The sequence below is a fragment of the Urocampus carinirostris genome, chromosome 3 (genome assembly GCF_059441175.1).
Source record: "Urocampus carinirostris isolate Australia breed hairy pipefish chromosome 3, RoL_Ucar_1.0, whole genome shotgun sequence".
NCBI lineage: Eukaryota > Metazoa > Chordata > Actinopteri > Syngnathiformes > Syngnathidae > Urocampus > Urocampus carinirostris.
Window position 1 is genome coordinate 29,983,180 of NC_142351.1, and position 14,563 is coordinate 29,997,742.

The 14,563-nt window shown below is 38.4% G+C and overlaps 1 protein-coding gene across 1 annotated transcript in view; it reads left to right on the top strand.

The window, feature by feature from the left end:
* mgat5 (alpha-1,6-mannosylglycoprotein 6-beta-N-acetylglucosaminyltransferase) overlaps positions 1-14,563 on the top strand; it is a 69,287-nt gene that overhangs the window by 25,968 nt on the left and 28,756 nt on the right. Inside the window, exons 7-11 of the mRNA XM_088331355.1 lie at positions 922-1,083; positions 3,902-4,071; positions 4,183-4,317; positions 7,321-7,454; positions 8,658-8,791. Of these exons, the coding sequence (XP_088187481.1) occupies positions 922-1,083; positions 3,902-4,071; positions 4,183-4,317; positions 7,321-7,454; positions 8,658-8,791 (735 nt within the window). The remainder of the gene's footprint in view (positions 1-921; positions 1,084-3,901; positions 4,072-4,182; positions 4,318-7,320; positions 7,455-8,657; positions 8,792-14,563) is intronic.

Here is a 14,563-nt window from a genome sequence, read left to right on the forward strand (position 1 = left end):
GGTTCCCCCAGCACTGCTATCTGTGCTACTTATTAAAATTCAACACCCAAAACATAGATTGTCATCTTGAAACGCAATTTAAAAAAACAATTAAAAAAATTTCACTCTGCGTGTAATGCCACGAGCAGCGCACTCCCCTTACCATACCACACTCTCGCAAATGTGACTAAAACGACTGCATTTCATATTTCGGGACTGTATTAGAACAGTAAAACACAGAGCATTTGCCCCTAGAATAAAAATCACTTTTGAGTAAGTTGAAAATATATACTTTGGCGGAATTACGCCTTATCTTCTGATTGTGCGCATCCTAATTTGTAAGAAAAGGTGGATGTCATTTCGCCAAAGTAAATATTTTCAACTTGCTCAAAAGTGATTTCTATATAAGGTTCAAATGTTCTGTGCTTTACTCCTTCTATTACATTTCCCCTAAAAATGAGTTAGTGATGTTTGCGAAAGTTATCAACGCTATTGAAAATGAAGAGAAATTATTAATACAGGCCTAGCTAAATTGCAACATGTGAAATTATATACAGGGAAGAAAAATTTAAAATTCAATAATTTGTGTTAATAACTTGGCATATAAATCACTCCAGAGTTTAAATCGGCCAAATTATGAAAAAAAACAACTTGTACTCCGAAAAATACGGTATGTTTTTAATTTGTATATGTCTCCCCAAAAACAACTTTTACCTCAGGTAGGACTATATTTTCTTCCTTCTTAATTTTGCATTTTTTTGTCTAGTGCAATTCATAATCCAAAAAATACAATACTTTAGCATTATGATATGCATTCATGTCCCAAATTTGTCACCTTACTTTACAGTACATCATGTATATGAATGTCTTTGAAGTTAGCACATCACTTCTAATATACTGTAGCTACTGTATATTCATACATGTTTTTGATTACATTATTAGGCGGCGATCCGGACCAGTTTTGATGAGCTGTACCGTGTGATGTCTCAGCGAGAGGAGTTCCGCTGGATGATGCTAAGGATCAAACGAATGGCTGAGCCTTGGGTCTCTGCTATACGATCGTTGGCCGCAAAGCAGGACCTGACTAAACGGAGGAGAAAAAAGGTAACCATTGGCACAATCTGTGTGGTCCCAGATTTTAACCGTACGAATAATTATTCACAAATGTATGAGGAGACGCAATGAGTTAGTCTAGGGCAGGGGTCTCCAACGTGGTGCCCCCTAAAGACTACTGAGGTCCCAGCGGACCTGTTCTGAAAATACCTTACTGGTACTGGGTCATTGTGATGCTCTCGTAAATTGTTTTTTTAGTGGTTGAGTGCGTGTATTGAATCCTACTTCCTAAGGATCCGCAAACTTTCTGAGTCGGGGCCTGCATTTGTTTCAAAAATGTGGCCTGGAGACCTATCGAATATACATTTTTATCATATTTCTTTTTAGATTTTTTTAATAGATTAGTTTCATCAAAATGTTTTTGAAACGCCCATAGTTAAAGCAAAGTAATATATATGGTCCCTTTTTCAAGCACTTGTATTGATATTTATTTTTGTAGTATATTGTGGTAGATTTGTGATTGTATTTTACAGTATATTTAATATTTCTGTCGTGTTTGTCTGCTATTTATGTGGTGGAATTTTTGTAATATTTCCGTACTATTAATATAGTTTTATTTCATTGTACTGTATTACTGTCACAGTACCTTAGTACTACTACTGTGGTAGTATTTCTGAAGTGGAATTTTTGTAATATAGCGTTACTGTAGTAGTTTCTAACATTTCTGTAGTATAATTTTCTCTTCAGAGTAAAAACAAAGTAAGATATTGCGTTCCTGTTTTTAAGTGCTAAGTTTTGTAGAAATGTGGGCACACCAAAAAATGTTAGTACTATATTCATTATTATAGATATTGTCATCATATTTGTAACATTTTGTACAGCTGGCCGATCCCAAAAAAAAACTGGCGTTCCGCTTGTGGCCCGCGGGCTGTAGCTTGCCCACCTCTGCTACTTCCAATTATTAATCTTGTAATGACATAGTAATAACACGATCAGTTGTTATTTAAGGAATGCATATCAAACTGGGCTGATTATTAACAAACAGTAGTTCTTAGCTTGAAAAAGGTCATAGACCCTTGCTCTAGGGCAATGATGACTTGTTTTCTGGAAGCTTGTTAATTTGATACAGTAAAGCAACCGGAATGGCCCCAGGCGCTCTTATCTGTGAGAAGTACGGAATATGAACGTTTTATGATCAACTATAATAAACTAATCTATTTGGTAAATGCATGTTATGCATAATATGGGTTTTAATGAAAGTCATACCTTGATGCTGAATCGCTAAATTTTTCAAAATTTCTTTGAGGAGGTATGCCATCAGTAATAAGTAGGCCCAATGTCTCGGTTGTGACGCAAAGTGAATGGCGTAGCCTGGCAGATGTCATTACCTCCTCGCTTCTCTTTTTGGTTTTATTTTACCCAGAGCCCCAAGGCAGCGCACTGCTGTTGATCAAATCAATAGAAAACCCTGTTCCTTTCGTTAAATCGCTTTGATGGCCTTACATTTGCTTCTGTCTATCAGTTTTATATTTTCAGTAGAGCCTTATTAATTCCTTACCAGGCAGCCTAATCGTCTGAATTTCAGTGTATCGGCAATAAATGGACACTGGTCAATATATAAACAATGAATTATCTTTACTGCTTTGAGGAAATTCAGTTCTACTGCTCTCACTTACAGTCTTTCAGTAGACAGAAAGTATTTTTTATAGAACAGATTTTAGTGCCCTCTGAAATCAAAAATGGAAACAAAGATGTAAATGCAATCATTTAATGTGATGACTTTGCAGTGTAACATTTACAGCCTTCAAATGCTGAAGGCCCTTGTCAATAAATACAATGTGCCATCCTCGATCACCAACCCACCCTCACATTACTTTTCCATGACTGTGTCACGGCACATTAATTTACATAGAGGTTTTCAATAAAACATTTTTGAGAAGCTTCCAATTATTTTTTAATATCACCTGTATGTCTTTGCTTTTTAGGTTTCTTTCTACTGGAACAAACAAAGGTGTTCCCTTTTCCACATCCCATGCATTCTAACGACAAAACACTGTGGTGTCTTCAGAAAACATTTGAGTCGCCCTTCTAGAGGAGAAATTAGTTGATGTTTTTCCATAAATATTCTTATAAGACTTTACATTTGTCAAACTTTACTCAGTATTTAATATTAATCCTAATATCTTAGCTTGTTCACCCACATATTAAGTCCTCAATTTACACATCTGAACTGAACAGCAGAGGGTGTCAACCATCAAACGTTAGTTTTTTTCCAGTATCATTGGAGACATTGTGAGTCTACTGGAGTTTTTTAATCCTCGCGGAACAGTGACATGGGAAATGCAATTTGGTCTACTACCGCAGAAACCACTAATCACTTGTCACGTCTGTGTTGCAATCTGACACTATTCTCCGCAATATGGTTGCCCTGGTGCTGTCGTTTCGAAATGTAGGTCTCACATTTTACGGATCATAACCTTCATTTGCGTTTTGCGTTGTAATTGCTATCTGACTTTCTTGTGGTTGCCATGTTTAATGGTCACATTATTGGAAAACATATGACGTAAACAACTTGGAGTAAAGCTGATAACAGCTTCAGGTGTGGAGGGGCACAGCGTCGTTAGCATTCTGCAGCCAAAGGCGTCAATGCCAAATTTCCCATGCTAATGTAGTTAAGTGTGCTTGGGGATTTATGTAACAAGACACTCACGAAACCAAAATAATGGCTTAGCTAACTTGAATCCCTAAAGGAATTGTGGATGCAGTTGAGCCAAATTGGGTAGGTTTTGTGTGTCATTACCAAGAGTCAATCCTGACACAAAACCTTTTTATCTTTGCTTTAAATGTGACTCTCTCGTTTCTCTTTCAGGTCCTGGTGCACTTAGGTCTGCTGACCAAGGAGTCAGGCTTCAAAATTGCAGAAAATGCATTTAGTGGTGGCCCGCTGGGCGAATTGGTTCAGTGGAGTGACCTCATCACAACTCTGTACTTGCTTGGTCACGATGTCCGCATCTCTGCATCCCTTGCTGAGCTCAAAGAGTAAGTACTCTACATAATAGTGCACAAAAGTGAAAGCATTTTTGGTATTATTCTGTTTTAATTCCTCATGTTCCATGACTAGAAAATGATTGTAAATATTTTGTCCTTTAGAATCATGCGAAGAGTGATGGGAAATAAATCCAGTTGCCCAACTCAAGGGGACAAAGTCGTTGAGCTCATATACATTGATATCGTGGGCCTCACCCAGTTTAAGAAAACGCTTGGACCTTCATGGGTCCACTATCAGTAAGTACTTTTTTAAATGTCTTAAAGGAGCGTTGGGGTCAAGGCTCCATCCCCCTGTTATGGTTTGTGGGTCCCATGCAGTGAGGACTAGGGTGGTTATCCTGAGTCTACTTAAAGAAAAAAAAAAACACACAAAATTTGATTTATTTTTAATGGAAACATCAAATGTTGTCCTCATTGACCACGTTATTATGTAAGACATTGACCTTGCTTCATTATTAGAAAAGCATAACATAATCAATTGCTTTCTAAAGAGGTCAAACGACATATAGTGCCTAGCAAAAGTATTGCCCCACCAACTTTTGTCCTATTGCTACATTTTAGACTTTAAACTTAAAGCCAAAAAACAAAAAATATTTTCTAAGAATCAACAACATGTGAGACACAATTGTGAAGCGAAACCAAATTACTTCAATATTTTGTATTATGTTTACAAACTGAAAACTAGGGGTTGCAAAAATATCGGCTCCCTCTCAGCTTGGCCAACTAACTGAGGTTCCCTGAGGACTTCTGAATGATCCAATGCTGACCTAAATGACTAACAATGAGTGTCAGTAAGTCTCTGTTTAAGTCTGTGCTTCTCAATTATTTTTGTCACGCCCCCACCTCAGAAGAAGAAATCCTCTTTTTGTATTTTTTAACTGATCATTATACATATATATATATATATATATATATATATATATATATATATATATATATATATATATGTGTGTGTGTGTATAAATTCAGCGACAAAGAAGCCCGGCCTGAACCCAAATGTAATGATTGATATTTTAGGCCAAACCCGGGTCGTGCATGATATTGGTGGGGCCAAAAAAACGATTGCTCGATATTGATGTTAAGACGTCACCTCTGTCCATGCCAAATCTGCGCCTTTTGGCACTTATTCAATAATAATAGACTAACGTACCGGCAATTTGCTACATGCATGAAGCATGTTTGGAAACATGACACGTTTAACTCCACAGTTTGGTTATAATGTTTGTTCTCTTATAGTAACTGTTTGAGAATGAGGATTTGACTCCTTCAGGGCTTTTTTTTGTCAATAGACTCAGGGTGAGACAATACTTTCTGCGCCTTTTCTTGAGTTAAGATTGTAGACAAAAGTTATTAGCTACCTACTGTACTATGGCCTGTAGTGAAGACAATAGGCTATTTCTGCACATGCGTCACTAAGCACGGCAATTAGCCGTTGGTATTCCTGTCAATTCTATTTTCTACCCGCTTGGTCAAGTTGGTTTTGTTTGAAGTGGCACTCATCAGCTCTACTGAGAACAATAAATCAGAGGGCGCTTATGGCCCCCTGGTTCCTCACCAGGTTGTGTTTCACTCCGAGATAACACAACAATCTCCCATTGCCTGTGCTAAGCATAATCTAAATTCCAGATGTTGTAATCCTATTGCTGTCTTGTTTTTTTTTTTGTCTGAAGCCCTTAAAATAATAAGTGGTGCTTGTATATGCTTGGTGATTTTTGAGTGTCAATTTTGCTGCTTTGATTAATTTAATGCCCTGAGCCAGTAATATAATCCTGCAAACCCATGTCTTCTAAGCATTTAGGCATTAAGACTGCAACTTGTTTTTACGAACTTAAGTGGCCCCTCAGCTTATTTTTTTTAATCAAATATTGTCCAGCAACTTTTAATATGTTAAAAACCATAGAAAATCAACATTAGGCCTTTTTTGCTTCACTTACTATTTTCTTTTGCGGTATTCTCCAGACAATGAAGCGCACCTAAAAAATCAAAACCAGCCAGAAATTTGAAAACGCCCCTTAAAACCCGGTGTGCCTTGTATAAAACAGACTACAGTGGTTAATATTGGAAATACATACAATTATTATAGTTATGCGTTACTATCCAAGATTTTACATTCTATTACTGTATTTGAGCAATTATTGTGTGATGATTGAGCAAATCAACAGACATCGCTGCCCAAAATAGCAAAATATGTATGCAAAGGGAAGCGAACCCGAGTAGTGGCAGTGAGAGAGCGGACACATTACCACTAGAACACATATGTTAATGCATTTCATGTATATGTATCGTACACACGGTAGCTCTTATCTTAGTCCTAATTTTATGTGCCTTATAGTCTGGTATTTATGAAGTTATTATGCACGAAAAATGTATGACAAAAGACTATTTTGTTCGTGTACGCCTCATAACCCCATGCGCCTTATAAACCGTTGCGCCTTGTAGTGTGGAAAATATGGTACAGACGCTCTCCACTTATGTAAAACTGTAGAGCCGAACATTTTTTTCGGGATGTCGAAAATTTTTCGGACATTGCTCCAAGTTCAATTTTGTATTGTGTGCACCTTTATCCGAGTGCAGGACATTACTGTAGTGCTACTTACTGCTGCTACCGGCGTGTGGCTCTGTGAGAGGTCACCCAGCATCCACCCCAAAGAAGAAATCTGACTTCTACTTCCAAACATACTGTACTGTATCCCCAGCGCGCTAAGAACTTTGACGTTTTTATTGTTTAATAAAGGAGAGGCGAGCCGTTTCTTTTTAAATTCAAGTAGAATAAGAAAGTTTGATGCGGTTGAGATCACGGTCGGAATTTTTTTTTCGGCCACTTTTTACCGTAGAGTAGGACATCTTGAAGCGGATCTTCCAAAAGTAAATTAAACTAAACTATATTTGTCTTCATAAGGCATATTATTTTATTAAACGTTTAATTTTTAGTACAAAACAATGCAGCTTACTTATACAAGCCTTAAACATACTTGTATAAAACGTGTACATTCAAAATGTAACACTGAAGCAACTTACAAACAAATTAAACTTCCAAACGACCGACTGGGACCGTTCGTAAGTAGGGCACCATCTACATTCAATTTTCCATGATATATTCATTCATCCAACTTTACAAAATCTTGACTAAAACCAAATGTGACCTCTTTTACACACTTTTCACTGAGTACAAGTCTACTATGATTAGAAATGTGTGTTTTGTTTTGGCTGCACTCTTAAAAAAAATGTGTCACTTCACAGGTGCATGTTAAGGGTGCTAGATTCTTTTGGAACAGAACCAGAATTCAATCACGCCCATTATGCCCAGTCCAAAGGCCACAAGACACCATGGGGGAAGTGGAACCTTAATCCACAGCAGTTTAACACCATGTTTCGTAAGTAGGAATGTCACACTAAAAAGCCTTCACCTAAAGGGTTTCATAATGGATCGATTGCATGCAACAACAACAACAAAAAACTGTGAGAAAAGAGTCAAAAAAGGATGGGCTACAACTTATTTAATATTGAGATCTGCTTAAATGATTGTCACAAAAACTACCTGCGGGTGTTTATCCATGTTTATTATTCCTCACCGTCTGTCAAAGCAACTTCCCGGATTCAGGGATATTTGTATCACTAGTCAACTAACACATAACAGCCACATACAAAAGTGTCAGAGTTTGAATTTGAATATTCTGAACTGTACTTCACTCTGCAATTTACTCATATTTTTGGCCTTACCTCTGCGTCCTTCCTAGCCAGGGGAATACCAGGATGCAGCAAAATTCTTGAATAGAGCTTTCAAAATATGCCAGCAAGTATGTTTATTTAGGGAGGTGCCAGTAACAGGGCACCTTTGTAATCTGGATTTTCTTTCATGAATTTTTGAAATATTTTTATGCCTTTTGTTAGCTGTATTTTTTTAGTAATCGATAACATTCGTAAGTAGAGGGTCCTCTTTAATAATAATGGTAGTACTTTGGAAATGTATGACAAAACAATCCCTGACTTTTTGAATTGTCTGCTTACCTTCAAGAAGTGAGGGTTTTATTAACTGAGTACTTGTGGTAAAACAGAGAGGTTACTTCTCATCATACCTACCACTCTCAAGTACAGTAGTATAGAAAATAGATGGAGTAGTTTTCTGCTCATGATTTTGGTGTACCCTAATGATGTCCTTTTTTTAGATATTATAAATCAACTCTTAGTAATGTTTCATGTGTTTTGTTTCTGTTTTGCTGACAACATATTCAAGTTTTGCCGTTTTAGATCAGTATTTTTAGCTTTTTACCACTGTCAAGTCTAGTTAGTTTACAAGTGTATCACGAAAAGTGTGGGAATGCATTCATACATACTCTTTTTTTTAACTTGGGTTTTAATGTTTTTATCGATAGCAGGTAACTAGAATAAAAATACTACTTACTATTTTTCTAATTTTACAAAAATATACAAAATCAGCACAACAGGAATGATTTGTTTTGAAATATTTTTCTCGTCTGCTTATTTGGGACAACCAACCTAATAATTGGCAATGAATAAAGTCCTCCTTAGTTTGTGGATCTTAATAAAACAATGCTCTCCTCTTTTATTTTTGACAGCTCACACTCCAGACAACAGCTTTCTGGGCTTTGTAGTGGAACAGCACCTGAATGCTAGCGACATCAAACACATTGATGACATCAAGAGGCAAAACCAGTCTTTGGTCTACGGCAAGGTTGACAACTTCTGGAAGGTATGGCAACTCATCATTAGTACTCAAACCACTTAAAAAAGTACATAGAACAATAAACTACACAAAATAAATGTCCAGATCCAAAGGAACTTTAAGCTGCAGTGTAGGTAAGAAGATAAACCTTTGTTTCTAACTTCAATTTGGTCATTAATTGGGGTAGATTAACTCATGGTTCACGGATTCCTCAACCGCCTGGGTTGTCCACGGAGGACGCACCTTGGACAGCTATCTCCACTGCTGACGGTTCCTGGTCTGCATATGGGTGGTAGCAAAGTTGGTGCGTGTCCATTACTTGATGTTGTCAGCCAAGTTCCTTTTTTTTTTGTCATCCTCTCCTTCTGCCCTCTGGACCTTGCCGTGCATAATGATCTTGGCCGGTCCTTGGCCAGTGATCTTGTGACGTGATCATACCATTGTGTTTTTCGTTTGTGCACGGTTGAGAAGTTTTTTGTGGGGTCCAATTGCCCTCTGATGGTGTTGCGCACCATTTTGTTTGTCACATTGGCTATGTAGCTGATACCGTGAGGTTTTCTGTAGCTTCACATCTCCATGGCCTGGATTTTCCTTTCCAGCTCTGCTGTGAGAAGAGTCCATGTCTCGCAATTATTCTCATTCTCATTATTCTATCTATCTATCTACCCTGGTCATATCACTCTATAGGGGTGACCGACAGCAAGACAAACACATACACTGAAACAAATAAAGTAAAAAAAAGGGAAAAAAATAGTAAAAAAAACACCAAAAAACTTTGGGGGACCATGGCCAACCCAAATGTCCAAACACCGAAACAAGTTAAGCACCTCAGCACTCTAGTTGGCCATGCTTTCGTCCCTCCAGATGAAATGGGACACAAGAAAGCGGCCATGTCACTCGAGTCAGGGTGACACAACACACTTTTCAACAGGGCCCGACAGCTATCACTGGTTTATCCCTGCCGGATCATTCAGGTGTCCTGCCCATGCCTTAGAACGCGTCCAAACATCCCATTATCCTTTCACAGCACCTCTCCACTCTTTGCTATCACCAACAAAAGCTCTAGCTTCCACATTTAGACCTCTTTCCTCCAGTGCACTCATAACACCATTCATCCATGTCAATCGCGGGATTCCTCTTGGTCTCCTTCCATTTACTTTCTGCTCTGTAGATCCTCTTCAACATTCGCTCTTCATCCATCCTCTCCATGTGTCCAAACCAACCGAGTGCTGTCATATCCACACACTTGCTCAGTTCCACTAGTACTCCAGTTCTCTCTCTCAGAATTTCATTTCTCAATCGATCCAATCTTGTCATTCCCAACATAGTCCTCAAACACTTCATCTCAAAAACAATTAGTTTCCTTCTCAAATCTGCATTCAGGCTCCAAGTCTCTGCACCATACAACACAGTCAGCACAATCACACTCTAATACAGTCCTCACTTTACATCCATACTCATACTCTTGTTAATCAATTGACCAAATCTCTTTAATCCAGAGCACCTAATAGCAAAGGCAGAAGTGCTGTTTCTTTCCACGCCAATAGCCCTACACGCTCTTTAACTTTTCTATACTGAAAGAACGTACACTCCTGGAATTAGTTGCATCACTAGACGCACTTGCAGATCAAGTTTGCACTAGGATGCTGACTTTGACGGCGCTTTTCTGAATTACCGCAAAATTCGGACTATAAAGTTTTTCCCCAACCTTTTAACACTGTGCATCATTGCATAACACTGTGGATTATGCAATGATGCATCTAATTTATGCAGGGGCGCCTGAACAGTTAAGGTAAGAGTGAGACAGGTGGAATATAATAATAATAATAATAATAATAATTTCCTTTGTATTGTCATTCTTTGTAAGAACGAAATGTCGATACACCTGACCCGTTGTAGCGAGCCGATGCAGCCGCAGCCAACAGAGGGCGCCGCCATTTTACCAATGTTATAAGTCTTAGGTATGACTCGGCCAGCGACCTCCCAGTCTATGTGTCAAGGAAGTCGCAAGTTCAATGAAACTTCGTTCTTTTGCATGAATAAAACAAGCATGAACAGACCCTCATTCGGGAAAAGGTGTCAATCAAAAGGGGAGCACCAACTACCATATTGGGAGTACCATATTTTCCGCACTATAAGGCGTACCTAAAAGTCTTAATTTTTTTCAAAAGCTGACCATGCGCCTTATATTACAGTGCGCCTTATAAGTCTTGCCACTAATGCAAGCAGCCGCCGACTAGATTTTCCCCCGAACGCGAAGTAGTCCGCAGTGTATGCTGGGATTTATATATCGGCGTTTCATTGGCTGACCAATGTGTCAATCATCATTTGAATCGATCACTATTGGCTAAAGTTATTCGGAGGTAAAGGGGGCGGATCCTTTTTATCATTTACAGGCTCGCATAGGCTAAAGGGGCAAAACAAACCCTGCAATTGGTCAAAAATATGTGTCAATCATCAGTTGAATCGATCACTATTGGCTAAAGTTATTCGGAGGTAAAGAGGGCGGATCCTTTTTAATCATTTACAGGCTCGCATAGGCTAAAGGGGCAAAACAAAGCCTGCAATTGGCCGAAAAATATGAACGTGAATAGCATGTTTGGTTGTCTACGGCATAGAGAAAACATGTTTTACTATTCTGTATTTGTAAATATTTTACTCTCCTGGATTTACTACACTCACGGATATAAGAGGACCATGGTTGCACATTATTATTGAACGCAACGACTTTGGTGAGCTACTCCGGCTATATATTTTCCCAGTATCTTGTTTCAGAGTGATATCGATGTTTCTGTGATGGGTCTTTTTTTTAAATTAAACTCAATTCCAAGTGTTCGGCTTGCTACAACGGGTCAGGTGTATCGACATTTCGTTCTGTGTACATTGTTACAAAGAATGACAATACAAAGGAAATTATTATTATTATTATTATTGTCATATGCACAGTAAAGTTGCGAGCGAAAAAGAAAAGAAACTAAGGAATGGTTGGCATTTCTTGAATCCCAAGACTTTAACCTTCCGAATGATATTTGGAACGATGCATTTGAGTGACATTGTACGAACACCGCATCCGCACGTGTCTACGACACGTATTTGCTTCTTTGGAAGCTTTCGGAATGTTAAGGGGGTAATAAGTTTGACTGAACTATCTGACTGTTTTGTCGACGTTCCCATTGTAGCGCCTTATAATCCGGTGCGCCTTATGTATCTGATACAAGATATAGGACCAAAAACTATTTTTTGGGGGTGCGCCCTATAACCCGGTGCGCCCTATAGTGCGGAAAATACGGTAATTTTACAAGTTTTTTTATTTGTAATTTGGATTCTAAGGATTGTCCTTAATTTAACAAAGCCATTTTCGCGGACATTCAAAGGTGAATTACCACAGCTTCATAGTTTTAGGGTATTTTGTTTCAGACTAATCGTGATGTTGGCCTGATGAGTATATGGTCATCATATGTTGTATCCCAAGAGTTAATGCTTTCCAATGATTTGTTGTACAATGTATTTCAGTGAGTGGTGGTATCGCACAGACATGTATTTGTTAAAAAAAAGCCCGTCGGAACGTTAAGGGGTTTAGGTCCCGTGTATTATTAAAATTCTTTCTGTGTACCGTCTTTCTTTGAAAATTTGTCATGTTTCAATATGAACACATGAAGTCTATAGGCAGGTATGTGTGTACAAAATGTTTTTTCCTCTAAAAATGTGCTTTGTGCGGCTTATAATCAGGTGCGCCATATCGTCAAAATTTTCCGGTAACAATGTTCGCTACATTTTTAACAATGATAATCCAGACAATAAAATTCAAAATTCGAGTTTACAGGGGCAATGTGAGTCCTACCCAATTAAATGCAGTCGTTCAAGATCACTGCCAGGCAGAAAAGTATGTTAGTTCACCACAGGACAATGGCTTTCTAAGTTACATACCCAACGTCAGATCACAGTACAGCTGATCCCTTTATTCACGGGTTGAAGAATGTACTGTTCAAACAAAAGTAAGGATGCTTTAGAAAAAATGACAACCCCTACTCTAAACGTAACGTCATGGATAGATGGACATTATTCAGAAGCTGAGGTAGAATCACCTTTAATAAGATGATTTACCAGTTTAATCAAGTTGAGATTTTTTTATTTAGAAAGACTTTGGCCTTGTCTCCCTTAATTGGTGTTCATGGGTCACATCTCTGCGAGGTCTACATGGCAAAACTATACAGTTTCAGCGACCATGTCCGTCCTCAAGGCTCCTGCTTTCCACACTGCACACCTACGAAAATTTACAAACAATGTAGATGTCTGCTTGGAAGAACATTGTAGATAAGCTGCAGATATTGCAAACAACTGTGTTTTCCACTTGAAGATTGTTTATTTTCATTAATATTGTTAATTATACATAGATGGTTTACCCTTATTTAGTTTTGATTGTTGATTGTATTTTATAACTGATCTTCACTACAATTACATAGTGTAGATTTTAAACAGATTGAATAATGGGTTCTGGTCCCTAGTTACCTCTGTATAGATTGTTTTTTGGGCGGTGGGGGTTATGCATCAACTTTGACATGTTTGTATTCAATCTGTCAAAATGGTCAGATGCATTGGTACACGCACTGATGTTTTTGCACCTTACCAGAATGGAAATCTTTTGACAGCTGGAACATGTAGGAATTTTGATTTTGAAAGTGCCAAAGAAACTGCCTTTGCAATGTGTTCTTCAATCACTTCCCAGGAAAGTGTAATTTATGTGCTAAAATGGGATGGGGGAAAAAAACAAGACTCTAGTGTTGGAAACCCAAGCGGATTAATCTAATAAAAAATCTAATATTTGTAATCAAAAATGAGACTAATGCAAGGGCTGGTTACTTCAACTTTCTGTACGCTTGCGAGACATTGACTCTCACAGCAAAACAGGAAAGAAAATCCAGGCCTTGGAGATGCGATCCTACAGGAAAATTCTAAGCTACTCGGCCCATGTGAGAAACAAAACTGTCCGCAACACCATCAGAGGGCACATTGGACCCTACGAAGAACTGTGAGCAGACGGAAACTTCAGTGGTATTGTCATGTCACAAGATTATCAGGACTGACCAAGATAATTCTCCGGGGCACACTCCAAGGGGGCAGGAGGAGAGGAAGACAGAGAAAGGCGGACAACATTAAGGAATGGACTGGTGCCAACTTTGCCACGACCTAAAAACAGGCCAGGACCGTCAACAGTAGCGACGGCTGTCTAGAGTTGCATCCTTATGGGTGCACCGACGACCCATGCGGTTAAGGGCTGCGTGAACCGATTTGTACGAGGGCTGCAACAACTGACTATTCTAATTGTCGACTAGTCACGGACTATTGAAACCATTAGTCGAGTAATCGGATAATTATCATTTTTGCAGCAGTAGAACAGTAAATAACAATTATGTGCAGTTTGTGATGTTCACTCCATGGCCAACTGCAAAGTCTGTAACAAAAGTAATTATAACAATTCTCAACAGTTTGAAATGAAACAGATTTACCAACTGCCGTTTGTCATTTTTAAAGTTTTAATCTGCATTGCATTTTATTTCTATTATGTTTGTCAGGCACAGCCTGGCATAACACTCAATTTTTCTTTTGTAGCGGCTATGCATGTGAAAATTTGTACAATTCCGTATTGGCAGAAACGTTACTTGAATCTTCCAGAGGCGAGTCAGACTCCTTTCATGTCTGACGTGCTCTTTAAATGTTCCTTTGTTACTAAGCTACTGCTATGATACGCAAACTTGTTAAGTACAGTACCCTTTTTATCTGCTGTATCCAAGCCAAAAT